Source organism: Pyxicephalus adspersus, chromosome 7, assembly GCF_032062135.1.
Source record: "Pyxicephalus adspersus chromosome 7, UCB_Pads_2.0, whole genome shotgun sequence".
Classification (NCBI taxonomy): Eukaryota; Metazoa; Chordata; class Amphibia; order Anura; family Pyxicephalidae; genus Pyxicephalus; species Pyxicephalus adspersus.
In genome coordinates this window covers 1,117,713-1,131,747 of record NC_092864.1, presented here as the reverse complement: position 1 = coordinate 1,131,747, position 14,035 = coordinate 1,117,713, and the positions used below count along the sequence as shown (strand labels likewise).

The 14,035-nt window shown below is 42.3% G+C and overlaps 1 protein-coding gene across 1 annotated transcript; it reads left to right on the top strand.

Moving 5' to 3' along the window:
- The first annotated feature begins 3,994 nt into the window (after positions 1-3,994).
- LOC140334796 (mas-related G-protein coupled receptor member H-like) lies at positions 3,995-11,933 on the top strand. Its single transcript, XM_072417038.1, has 2 exons — positions 3,995-5,402; positions 7,859-11,933. The coding sequence occupies exon 2, from the start codon at positions 7,903-7,905 to the stop codon at positions 8,866-8,868; it is 966 nt and encodes a 321-aa protein (XP_072273139.1). The 5' UTR covers positions 3,995-5,402; positions 7,859-7,902; the 3' UTR covers positions 8,869-11,933.
- The last annotated feature ends 2,102 nt before the right edge of the window (positions 11,934-14,035 follow it).

The window sequence follows — 14,035 nt, the reverse complement described above, 5'->3', positions numbered from 1 at the left end:
GGAGAACATCTCAATGGGGAGTCTTCAGTCTGACAATGATAGCAAATCAAAGGTTTCACAAAGACAGCAATAATATTTACAAATAATATTAAAGTACGGGTTTTGCAGGTACCAAGAACTAATCCTTCCTTAGGGAAATCAGATGAGGAGTTCACAACCATTAGATCTTTAGAGAGCTCCTGAAGGCCATGTAACATCTGAGCTTCTACCAAGTAAGAGTATTTGTTGTAAAGGTTCAACTAAAGAAATTTATACATCTGAACAGGTTGGGAACTACAACCCCCATCTCTGGTCTTCCCCAGTATAATATGTCCTTTACATCCATCAGATTATCAAACTTTGAAGGCTCCTGAGGACCGTGTGCACTGTTATTAAAGTAGCTGTAAATATAAAAAAGTATTCCTTACTGAAAAAACACTTCATGTTCCTAGATCAGAGACCACTAGTATGTATAAGGGGCACCATTGATTGGTTTTATTGGTGATATTGGTGGTTTGCCCCTCAACTTAGAAGACAACAAGAAGAGCTAGACCACCTAAAATGTGGTGAACACCAGAAGCCACCTTGCATTTTCTTGTAACTCTTGGTAATTCTGTTGGTGAGGTCTCTGCTCTGACTTTACAGCTCTGCACACCTTCTGCGCCCAATATTGAGGGATATCGCTATCCTTGGTAGCTTTCTATGATTGAGATATATATTTTTATATATATTATTTGTTTATTTGTAATATGTTTTGGAATATAAAGCTTTTTGTGCTTAAACATGTAAATTACATTTTCAAAGTTGTTTTTTTGTTTTAATCTACAGCTTTTGTTAAAAAATCCTGGTCATCCTGCAATAAGGACCTTTGTTCAGGCACTTCCTTTCAAAAGTTGACAACTGTGTCCTGTTGTGCTTTCACATGCTTCCAGTGGAGACTAATACCATCTGACCTGTATTGCTTTGGCATGGTTGTCACTATTAGTAGGCCGGTCCGGAGTAATGATGTGTAGAGGATGATAGAACAAGGGCATGTAGACAGATAGTGGTTAAGAAAACATGGAGGAGATCAGTGGTGATGGGTGGAGAAAAGATGGCAATGAAGATAGCAGGTTTGGAATAGTGGGTAAGGGAGGCAGATACAAGTGGAGGGTCTGGTTAGACTTAAAGGGAGCCTATTATAAACAGAAGGCCAGGCTCCAATTACAAATGGCTCCCTTGCTGGCTAGCCAGAAGCAAATGGAGCTGAGCTAAACCGGCAGGGGGGAGAGGTACAAAGGTGGGCCATGCTAGCCAGCAAGGGAGCCAGGTGCATGCAAGTGTATGGCTAGCAAGCAAGGGAGCCAGTTATAATTAAAGCCTGACCCTCCTCTTGACTCTGACTCTATTTCTTGATTCTTGATTGGCCAGGCCAACATGATGTAGGGTATAGGAGATAATCTATTCCAATATAAACCTAGATATTGCCCACCCATGGCTGTCAATGTGCAATATGTAAAACATACAGATTGTAGACTTTGTAGACATAACAATCTGCTGCTTATGTCAGACATCTGTGGGGGGAAATGTTCAGGAAAAGATTAATCAAACCCTGTGAAATAACAAAAACAATTACTATACAATTCACATTTACACAGTTCTCAGAGTTTATTTTAACCATTGTGGTCCTGTAAGTGTGTTGACCTATTGCAACCAATCAAAATTTAAGAGGCTACAACTTCACAGCAAATGTGATAAATACCCTACTTGGGGCAGCCCAAAAGAGATGGGGCAGTGAGCAACCTTGTGCTGTCCAATCTGAAAAAACGTGTTCCTTAAGAAGCAACACTGGCAAAGCTAGCCAGCTTGATCCAACCACAGGTCTGACCCTGTCCCTGAACAGCAAACCTACCCCCAGGTACCCCAGGGCTTCTCTGTAGGCAACAACTAGTTAATAATCAGAACTTCAGTAAACTTTCACCACTTGTAAGGCCCAACTTGTCTTGCATAAATAATTTGGCCATTGGGGAACCTCCTAAACGTTGTTCCTTTAACCCATCTACATTGATTACAAGACTTGCACCAAGGGATGGATTCCTGTCCAGTTGAATATTGGCTATGAGCTAACATATGTTTTAATGATCATGTGCATCTAAATGTGATCAAGGGGGATCCTGCTAATACATAGAGATGATTGGAGGGCTTGTAAGTAAATACCTATATATAAATAATATCTTTTGTAAGGACGATGCTGATTGGTGTATGTGCTAATCAATCCAAAATTATTAGTATTATTTGGCTGTGAGTTCTCTCTAGTTGCAGGGAACAAAGATTATTTCTTTCCTGGGTTTTAAAATGTTTGATAATGTAGTTTTACTATATCCTCTTGCTTTTATTCTATCACACAGTAATCGTGCTTCTCGATGCCAAGAACAAATCCAATTTATTTAAATTAAATTAAATTAAATTAAATTTAAATTGGAACAAATCCAAGTAGATATTGACTATATAGGATGCTATGTACTAAAGAACAAAGGTGAAAAATGGTGCCATGAAGGATCGTGTTTTCCTGAAGTGGCTTTCCTAAATAGAGAGGTGGATAATGAACCTGTAAGGAACTTATCTTTCCAGCGAGGCCCGTGATGTTCCTGGGGATCACAGCCACAGAGGGAGACGCCACTGCATCAGGCAACATGGCCGAGGCTGCTGTTCTGATCGCAACACATCTCTCCCTGCAGACAGAGGGATCCATTCTGGTCGAACTACTGTTCAGCCAGGCGGTATCCCCAGCATCCCTATGGATGTGAACAGAGAAAGTCTTGTTCTCAACACTCCTGCAGATGTGCAAAGTAGGGCACGTCCTAGGGGTGCTGTGGGAAGAGGTGCACACGCTACCACGCGTGCCTCTTGTACCCCCCGGGGGTGAGGCACTCGGCTGCCTCGCCGTGGGGCAGGGCATTGTTAGTTTGAATTTCCTGCAGCCAATGGGGCCACAGGGGATTCAATTATCCTCCAATCAAATGGTGCCAGGTGGCGCAAGGTCATTGGGCACTCTGGTAATTTAAGGAGAACCTGTCCTTAACACCACTGACTAGAGATTATTTAACCTCTAGTGCCCGGGGATTGCACACATGAGGATTCTCAGGGCTGCATGAATGAATGCAGCCCTGGGAATCCTCCTGTAATGATTTCCTGGAACTTCCGATGGGTCCATGAAGTCGGTTTTCCGAAACTTTGCAGACCCATCAGATGTTCGAGGAAGTTTTTGGGAGAATGCCAGTGGCATTTATATATATATAAATAAATGTACAGATATACACATCCATACTGTTCTCCTAAATTATGTTCATTATTCAGTTATCAACAAAATTCCCTCAACTCCTCACTCATAACCTCATCATATGCTCGGCTCCAAGACTTTTCTAGAGCTTCCCCGACTCTCTGGAATGGTCTTCCTTATCCTATTCGGCTTGCTCCTACGTTCTACACATTTAAAAGTGCACTCAAACGCTTCCCCCTCACCTACCCATCTTCTTCTGTCCCCTAAACCCTCACTACTTCCCACCATTCCCTATCACTCACCTCTTAGATTGTAGGCATTTTAGGGCAGGGTCCTCCCCTCCTTCTGTGTCACTGTCTGTATCTGTCTGCCATTTGCAACCCTTATTTAATGTTAGCACTGAGTAATAATATAAATACTGTTTATTGTTATTATTATTATTATTATTATTATTATTAATAATAATTTAAGTTTTACTGGTATTGATGTACACTATCAGGGCCTGGACTGTCCTGCGCATGTGTTGTCCGAGGCTGCAATCATTGCAGATGTGGACAGTCCATACACACAACAGAGCTGTCAAAGCTCCATGTAGCTTGAATCGGCTCTTCATGTGAGAATCTAGAATGCAGCAGCTTTGTAAGCATATTCATGCTCCATGGGGCCCATGGTCAGGGCTCATGATGTCATGTATTACTTATAATGGATTTTGGTTGAAGTCTATTGAGTTATAAAGGATCCGAGTACACAGATTCATCATGCTGATCCTCAGTCTCATCTGGGCTGAACTTCCTGACTCCAGTATATTGGGAGGTTGGCCATGAGTCAAATATCCTGACATCACATCATATAAATAATATACAGGATGGGTTAATAAATTCCTGGCATCCTCCATATGCCCAGAACTTTATAACTCACATCACAGAGGGATGCCAGCCAAACCTGCAGGTGTGCAGATCATTATTGACTTCTGGATGGTGCGGGTTGCGCTGTCTGCCCAGCCGTGATGTGGCTCCTGGCACTGAGGGCCCCTTCACTCTCTGATAGCTGCCGGTGAGTGTCTAGGTATCCTCTCTGCAGATCTCTGCTCTATGAGATGTTCTTCTATATGTAGGGAGAGATTGGATTCGGCTGAGGGTGGTTGGGAATAGCTATGGGTGTACAGAGGTGTTGAAGAAAAAAGTTTATAAAATATATGCACCACCAAAACTTTTATTTTCTTTAGCTGGAAAAGGTAAACCCCCTTTTTATTTATTATGTTAGTGGGTGTTGTCTGTGATGTTCCTTCAGCTGTAAACATTCCTAATATTATTATTTCTATGTTAATGAACCTCTCTAGTGGGGGTCACAGACAACCCTACAACAAACGGGAAACTGCTCATAGAGATTTAAAGAGGGCTGTGTGAGGTATGAGCCCCGATCTAATATCATCTGCTCAGGGGTATCTGGGTATCAGAGGAGGTGCTTGTGTGCACACCTGTAATACTTGTGTAGGGGTCTGCCTTTTTCTATCTGCTTGCTGAGTTGTAACTTTGTAAATAGAAAATAAAGTTGTTGAAGTTTTCCTGCCCCTGATAGTGGCCTGGGGAAACCCCATCAGGAGTTAGAGAAATGCAGGAGATACAGGGTCAGAGAGGAGAACATGTGCTCAGCCAGGATGGATCTCTGCATCCCCTTTTTTAGAACACACTGACTGCCTTGTCTGTATGTAGTGCATTATTATAATAATTCCCTCTGTAGTATTGGGGTATATGTGATATCTTATCAGAGATCACTTTGGGATATCCCTACAGTCAGTGTATGAGCTATATACACAAATATATATGTGATCTGCCCTTTTCAGTTATCTTTGCTGATCTGCACCCTCTGTCTAGTTACACCTAGCATAGGTTAGGCATCCGATGGCCCATAGGTAGCAGAGGTCCGGTTGCATTGGCAGATTAGTGTGATTGCTGGGGTATAAGTGGTAGGGCAGATAGATTGTTCCTGAACTCCAGAGACTTTGCCTGCATCCCTGCAATCCAGGATCACAGCACACACAGCCCAATTGCCGGTTGGAGGATTTCCTTGCTGCTGTTTTGGAGGATCATCTCATCAGGACATCTTTACTACAATCAACTCCAGAGGCCTCTGCAACTCATCCTGACACTGATCAGTACTGGAGGTATGTGTGGTAATAGACTGTATATATACCCGGGTATATCTGTGCACAATTCTCCTCAGGACTCTGCTATGTGCTTGTTATGTGTACTCATTGCTGTTTATTGATGGTATATATATTGTTATTACTGTTTTGAGATATAAAGCTTACAAATACTCCAACCTGTGTGTTCATTCAGCTGCAATGGTTAATGTTGCATGCTGGGTGTAGTGGTTCCTCAGATGTTTTATATTACTGTTATTATTTCTGGTTAATGTCCCAGGAAGGGAGCCCCTCTGCTAACAGAGACCCTGTCCTGGGTGGAGGCACTGCCAACTTTATTAGTATCCTCACTCCCACATAGCGAAGGCTCAGGATCCTCTCTGTTATCTACAGGTTAGCGCCATAGCTTGTTTTGTGGGAGTCATTTACATTACCCCCCATAACAGGGCTACACTTGTCCTAGCAGCAGATGTTGCGTTGCTTCCAGATAAGGGCTCAGACCTCACATAGCCCTCAGACCACCTTTGGCAATGCTGGCTGGCTACCTACCTGCATGTTTTTGGAATGTGGGAGGAAACCAGAGTACTCAGAGGAAATCCACACAAACATAGGGAGATCCTGCAAGCTTCATGCAGATAATGTCCTGTCTGAGATTTGAACCTGAGACCCAGCACTACAAGGACCAGAGTGCTAACCACTGAGCCACCATGCTGCCCAGCCCTGCAGGCTGATATAGGGGTATGCATGGGATGGGGTAAAACCTCAGCTATCTGTAGCCATCCATGGTTTGATGAGCAGCCAGTTCCCCTTACTCCCTATCATGCCAAGGGGAGGGGGGCTTGTGGTAGTAGCACACATTTCTGCACATGTGGTATTCATCTATTCATGCGGCCAGGCCTCCAGGCTTCTCCAGTCAGAGGCAATACACACATTATGGTCACTTGCACTGGCCATTCTTATTTAGAAGTTCCTGAGTTCTTAATCCTCCCATCTATCAGTCAATCCATATGACAGCAGAGGAATGCGGGGTGTTCATGCTTGTAAGTTCTTACACTCCACCTATCTGACCAATAGAAGGATTGCTCTCAGATGCAATTTTATTCTTGACTTTTGTAGCCCAGATACTCACTCCCTCTCCCCTGCTGCAACAGCCCCCTCCCTCTGCCCCCCCTACCCAAATACAGACAACACATCAGTTGGGGTAAAATGATTTGCGGCTGTTTTTTATTGAACACATATTATTAAACCAAAATATACCATTTTAAATTAACCATATAACATTATAACAAGATAACAATTAAATGATACCCTAACATTGAATCATGTTGCAGGTCAGGTTGCCCTAAACCCAACTGAGTCTTCCCCCAAAAAGGGTCTGCCACTCCATGATATTGTTGCTCCAGGCCCCCCTACATTGCCTTGGGAATGAATATCAATTCTGGCAGCCCACCAACACCCATATACCCCTCTATGGGTACCCTACCTTAACTTATAGGGCCCATACCAAAGATCACCCACCTATAAACCAAACCCCTGCCCTCGAGGACTCCAAACCCTCAACCCCTAATAACAAAACTACCATTCTTCTTACACCTATTGTGAGGGTGGACAGAGAACTTTCCTCCTCGCTGTCCTGGTAGGAGAGACCCTCTATTTCCTGTTTCCGTGCTTTTCCTCTCTCTATACACTCCACCCCTGTTTTTTATACAACCAATTGCTTTTTACCCCCGGCCCACAGAAAAAAATTTTTCCCTTTTTTTACCCCTTTACATTCTGCTCCTCCTGTGCACATAGTTATTCATGTCCTCTGTCTACATTCCACTATATTCCATTCATCTCCTGGTCTTACTTTTCCGTGATGAACCATTTGCTCTGTGTTTTCAATAAAATGGTAATTATTACAATATTTCCTTTGTTTGAATGTACATATCTGCATGGGGGCATGGGACGTATATGAATTTAATGGGGATGAGATTTGGGTTGGTACAAAATAGACTTGAACCGGGACGAGGTGGGGAGAGGATGGGGGGATCCCAAAGGAGTGGGGTAGACAAGAAGATTTTCGCTTATTTGTTAGTTATTTGTAACTACTACAAATTATCAATGATCAGGTTCAGGAATATGATGGTTATTAATGATTGTAGCTGTGTTGGTGTAACAGAACAGCAATCAATGTGTATAATTTACAGTTCTGCTCTTTGTTAGGCTGTATCTTCATTTTATAGGTATATTAAGTCCAATGTTTCATAAGCATATTAAATATAACATATTCTTCAATGACAGACAGCTGAGACCATAAAATAGCATACTTGTACATGGATTATGAAAATGGAGGTAATTCCCAGAGCCCATTGGGGGAACCTTCACAGACACATTGAGTAAAATCAATAATAGGAAAAACAATTTAAGTTGTTATGAATTTGGAAACTTCAATTTTACTTCTATGACTTCTATGTTTCATATTGTTTTCTTTGCAGAGTACAGTGGGATATTGGTCTGGTAATTATACCAGTGTGAGAGGATGTCCAACCTAACATCAAATCACACATCTCTGCCACCTTCCGCAGTGGACCCCATACCACTAAAACTACCGATGGCTTTAAGTGTTATCATCATCCTCATCTGCCTCCTCGGACTGGTTGGAAACGCCATTGTGATATTTTACTTCTGTTTCAGAAGTAAACTAAACCAGTCGACAGTCTACATCCTGAACCTGGCAGTGGCCGACTTCCTGTTTTTGATTGGATGCTGTATTTTTTTTGTATACTTTCTGTGCTTGGTAAATGGTGTGAAGACTCCCCAGGAGAGTGACAAAGCCATTGCTATATTTGGAGAACTGCTGATCAGTTTCACATTTAACGCAAGCCTTTTTTTTCTTGCGACTCTCAGCTGTGAACGGTGCCTGTCTGTCTGTTTTCCCCTTTGGTACAAATGCCGCCGACCAACCCATCTGTCGGCCATATTGAGCACAGTAATGTGGGCCTTGTCCCTTCTGATAATGATAATGGAACGTTTCTACAACCGAGAAGGTCGGCCAACTGTTTACATAGTCACATCTGCTGTGTTCCTCCTTCTCACTCTTCTCATGATTGGTTCTAGTGTGGTTCTTCTCATCCAGATCCAGAAGACATCAGTGGAGTGCCGACCCCTGAAGCTCTACATTGTGATTATAACTGCCATCATAAACTATCTCATCTCATTGGTTCCATCCAGAGTTTTAAGAATGGTTTATTTCTTTGTTATTTTCCCAACCCCATACGCAAACATAATAGCCAATAGTGTGATAAATCTGTGCTCAGCATTCAATTCTGCTGCCAATCCATACATCTACATCATTGTTGGTAGGTGGAAGAAGAAGATCTCCACTACAGAAGCCTTGAAACTGACTTTCCGGGAGGACTCAAACCAAACATGTGAGGAGAACATCTCAATGGGGAGTCTGCAGTCTGACAATGAAAGCAAATCAAAGGTTTCGGAGCAAGACTAAAGCTTGTAAATTGGGTTAGAAATCTTCCACAAACGAGAATCTACAAAGAGCCGGCAATTATAAAGTTGTTCACAGAGGCGGTGAGCGCCTGAAGGCCATGTAACATTTGAGTTCACCAACGCAGAAGATTAGTTGTGTGGCTTTTCAAAAGATACTAAATTAACTGAACAGGGGAACAATAACCCCCTCCCGGCTTCTCCGGTACAATTCTAGACTTTAACCATTTTGATTATCAATCTTTTGAAGGCTTCTGATGACTATGTGAAGGTCATGTATGTTCCTTCCTGTCATTTAAGCAATTGAAAACATGTTACCTCTTCAAGTCCCTAGATCAGTGGACACTGATGGTATTTATGTCTGAGGGGCACTATTGCTTTGTTTTTTTGATGAAGTTGTTGGATTGTCCCCACAACTCAACCAAAGAAGGCTAGATCACCTAAACATGCACACATGCTCACTGCCCTCTTTCCTATTTAGAAAGGTCCCACACCATCCTGCTCGCCAACCCAAGCCTATCTATCTATCTATCTATCTATCTATCTATCTATCTATCTGTGTTATTTGGCTTTTGGATCTTTAATGACTTGCTCAACTTTTGGCTGTTATATCACCAGAGTTTCGCTGTTAGGAATTTGTATAGTAAAACTTTATTTTTGGCAGTGTAATCATGGGAGGTGTCCCTGGCAATTATGTTGTTTTGAGGTTTGCCAAATCCTGGTTGGACAAGTTAATAATTGTCAGAATAATCAGTGAATTCCAAGAATTCCCAACATCCTCCATCATCTAAAGCTGCGTACACACTTCCAATTTTTATCGTTGAAAATGAACGACGAACGAACGACGAACGTAACCAACGATGCCGACGAACGAGGAAAGTCGTTGGAAACGAACGACCGGACCGGCGGATCGGATTGGACGACAATCGTTGACCATCGTTCGTGTGTACGATCGTTCGTTGATCGTCCATGGTCTGAGCATGCGTAATGAACGAACGTTCGTTCACTTCCTGTCGTGCACATAGTTCCTCTATCGCTCAAACGATCGTATCTATTGTGTGTACAATATCTACGAACGATCGTGTCGTTATCTCTATGTGCAGGATCGGTGCTATACGATCGTTCGTAGATATCGTGCAGGATCGTTCGTCGTTCGTTTTCCAACGATAATAATTGGAAGTGTGTACGTAGCTTAAGTAGGACAAATGATGAGTCAACTTCTGATCTTGGTGATAAGGTGATTCCCTAAAGCCCAACTTCAGCCAAAGCTAGTTTTTGTAGGTGGTGGGAGAGGGTTAAATTCTTACATCTGTATCTGTCTGAGGTTTCTTACTTCCTGTTTAGAGGATGGTGTGGGACAGAAAAATTAGAACAATTCTTCCTAGCTGTTCACAAGGCAATAACACTGGGCAGATGTTACATTTCCTTCCTGCTCTGGTGCTGCAGTCATTAAGCCAAAGATTGGTTTAATAAAAGAATAAAAGGACAAGATCTGACCTTGCAATAATTACTTTAATTTCAGATAATTCCCTGCAGTACCATTTTCTGCCACTAAAAGTCCTCAATCTGAAGGGCATCAGCATTCACCCACTTCCACTTCCCATTGTTTCTGGCAGGGAACACATGGACTCAGGGGACACAATGACTGCATTTTTACAGCTTGAGCTTTCAGGTAGTTCAATTGAGATGATCTGGGCTCACACTGGACTTCTGATAGGAGGTCAGCCGGGTATATATGGAGATGAGAATTAAAGCTGATTTGTAAGAAGGATTTGTTTTTTGGGATTTAAATTATCCCATGATTATAGGAGCTCCACGATGGATTCAGTATTATAGGGCTCAAAGTGCTGCATGCTGCCTGACATATCGGGGGAATATTGTCCATAAAGACAATTCATTGTGCGTACACACCATTCTAATCATGGTGAGTAAATGGCACAGCTTACTGAGGCTGCTCACTCTGTACATCTTATGTACACTCTGTACACTTTTATGTTTGTGTAAACCCCAGGTTTGTCACACACTCAACCACGCATGCAAAGCAGTTTGCACACTTTGAGTTTATGTTGCAGATTTGGTGGGGTTGCAGCACAGTTTCTGGCTATAAAATTGTTTTTTCATACTCTGAAGGAAGGACAGCATTACCATATCATGCAACTTGCAGTTCCTGGGTTCCCAGTGCTAGGTTGCTCTGCTTCTAGGGAGTGGCTAACTGTGTGGTGTTAGGCCATGCATCTATAAAAGTTCGTAAAAACTCCCAAATGCAATTTATCATAAACTTTGGTTCAGCTTCAGCCAACACCGAACATTAACCTGCATACTGCCCAACCTATTTCAAGCCAAACAGAAGCCGAAAAGTGACAGCAATGCTCAGGTTGGTCTTCCAACATTTTACTCCGAGCGGTTCAGTGTTCTTTTTCTCATAGTCAGTGGGATTTTTATATTAATAAAGATTTTCCTATCCACCCACTGCTTTGGATCATGTTGGAATCCCTCTTTATTTATAAAGCCAAAGTAAAATAGAAGTATATTATACAAATAAAATATGAAATAAAAGTAGAAAAATATTGTAAAGTAAAAAAAAATTATTAGTAGAAATGTATTAAAAAAATAGTTTGAAAAGAAACACAACAAATCAGATGTATTTCATTTGTATGACCCTGTATGATAGTTTATTTGTTGGGGTGTTGGTAGATTATGAAGGCCTTGGTGTTATAATAATGAATAATGCTCAGATTATGAATGGTGAAGTGTTAATATAAACCTACGAGCAATTAATGTTTGGCTTTCCATCCTGCACATTGTTACATTCATTAATTGGATCAATAATTCGCTGACATCGCTGAGTTTCTAAAATTGTTCGGCTAATTGCTAATTTAGATGTTTACCTTGTTGATTAATTAAAAGTTACATTTGGAGAGAATCCCAGGAGTGTGACATCATTCTTTGATTTCACAAGACCCAAATAATTAGGTTAATGAAACAGATTATTGTTTGAGACTCCCCAGGGCACAGCCCTCTGATGGTTTCTATTCATTTCCAAATAATGAAACAATAACAACTGCAAGTGTTAACCTGTTCACAGCATCTGAAAATAATTGTAATAATATAATCCCACATACTACATATATTTTAATAGTAACCCACAATATTAAATAGTAAAAAAAAGGGGTCACTTCTGCAGAATAACCCAATATGGGACTGTAGTAATTTGGGGTCAATCTAATAAATAAATTTATATAACACAAAACAATAAATTAAACACCATACAGCTCCAGTACTGGGCCCCTAGGATTTGTCTCCTGTAGTAGTTGCCCGGTCACCAGGCTCTGATCATCCTCTGGACATGTCCTCAGTCTCCAGCTGTCTCGGGTAGTAGGCAAAAAGTTCTTGACCTACCTCAGTAAAACTCCCCTAGTCTCTGTTTCCTGTAGTAACACCACAGGCTCTGATTATCTTCTCACACTTTCTGTCATTTATAGCGGGTCCCTGGTCTCTGATTGTCCCCATTACTTAATCTTCTGTTTCTAGCTGTCCCTGGCCTCTGAGCCTCCAGTATGAGGCCCATGTCTCTAGCTGTCTTCAGTAGTAGGCCCCTGGTCTCTGAGTCCAGTACTAGGCTTCCAGTATGTGTCTGGTTTCTGTTTCAGGGCCCTGGTCTCTGTTACCAAGTCCCTAGTCTCTGACTGTCTCCTATAGTAAAACCCCAGGCTCTGGAAATTTTCTGTCCTCAAACTATGGCTGGTTCTAGTAGTTGGTGCCTGGTCTCTGAGCATCTCCAGAATGGGGTCCCAGTCCTCCGCTATTTCCTGTAGTAGGTCCATGGTCTCTGAGTATGTACAGTGCTAGGCATCCAGTCTGTGACAGTCGCCTTTGGTAGGTCTCCTCTTGTAGGACTAGGCCTAATACTAAATCTGGTCTCTGTTCAACATTAGTACTAGGCCCCCTAACTGTAACTCCCTCCATTAGTTGCTCACTGGTCACTGAGCTACTCCAGTATAATGCCCCCAGGTCCATGGTCTCTGATTGTCTCAAGTACTGTCTCCTATATTAGGAATCTAGGCTCTAACTATGTTCTGAACATAACCCCAGTCAGTTCCTCACTCTGGTTGTCTCTTGTATTAGGTACCTGGTCACTGTGCAACTCTCATACTAGCCTGCAGTCTCTCACTGTCTTAATTGATTGGTCAATGGTTACTGAGCATCTCCAGTACTAGTACCCAGTCTCTCACTGTCTCAGGTAGTTGGTCCCCAGTTTCTGAATGACCCCAGTAAGAGGCCCTTAGTCTCTGGTTGTCTCTTGTAGTAGGTTCCTAATCTCTACGTATGTTCAGTTCTATCCCCTGGTCTCTTACTGTTTCCTGTAGCAGGTCCCTGGTCACTGCTTCTGTCCAGTAAGAAGTCCCGAGTCTCTGGCTGTCTCCTTGTAGTTGGTCCCTGGTGCCTGAACTAGGCCTTCACTCCCTGAATCTGTCCTGTCAGTGGACTACGAGTCACCCCAGGTGAGGTCCCAGTCTCTCTATCTCCTGTAGTAGGTTCCTGGTTTCTGAATATGTGCAGGCTTGGGCCCCTAGTCAGTGACTGTTTCCTATAGCAAATCCCTAGTCTCTGGTTGTCTCTAGTACTAGTTCCTTAGTCTCTGACTGTCTCTTGTAGTAAGACTCCTAACTCTGACCATCATCTGCATATATACCCGGTCTCCTGTTACAGTTTCCTTGCCTCTAATTGTCTGAAGTACTATATCCCTAGTCTCTGATTGTCTGAAATAATATATCCCCAGTCTCTGATTGTCTCCTGTAGTAGCCCGTGGTCTGTAAGTGTGTCCTCTGTTAGGCCTCCAGTTTCTGACTCCTACATATTGTAGTAGGTCCCTCAATTCCGATTGAATCCAGTAGATGTTAGACCCTTGCCTTTTTATAAACACATTCTCAGTTTCTGACTATTTCCTGTAGTACGTCCCTTATCCCTGGTTGTCTCAGTGATAAGTCCATGGTTTGTAACTGTCTATTGTGTTTGAAATGACTTGAGTACTAGGCTTCCAGTCTTTGACAGTAAATTAAATGTTTACTGTATTAGGGCCCTAGTTTCTAGTTGGTAGCTGATCCCTGAGCAACTTCAGTCTCCAGTAGTAAGATGCCTGGCCCTGACTATCTTCTAAACATGTTCTCAGT

Coding starts and splice junctions, on each gene's coding strand:
- LOC140334796 (XM_072417038.1), top strand. CDS start 7,903: ATGTCCAACCTAACATCAAATCACACATCTCTGCCACCTTCCGCAGTG.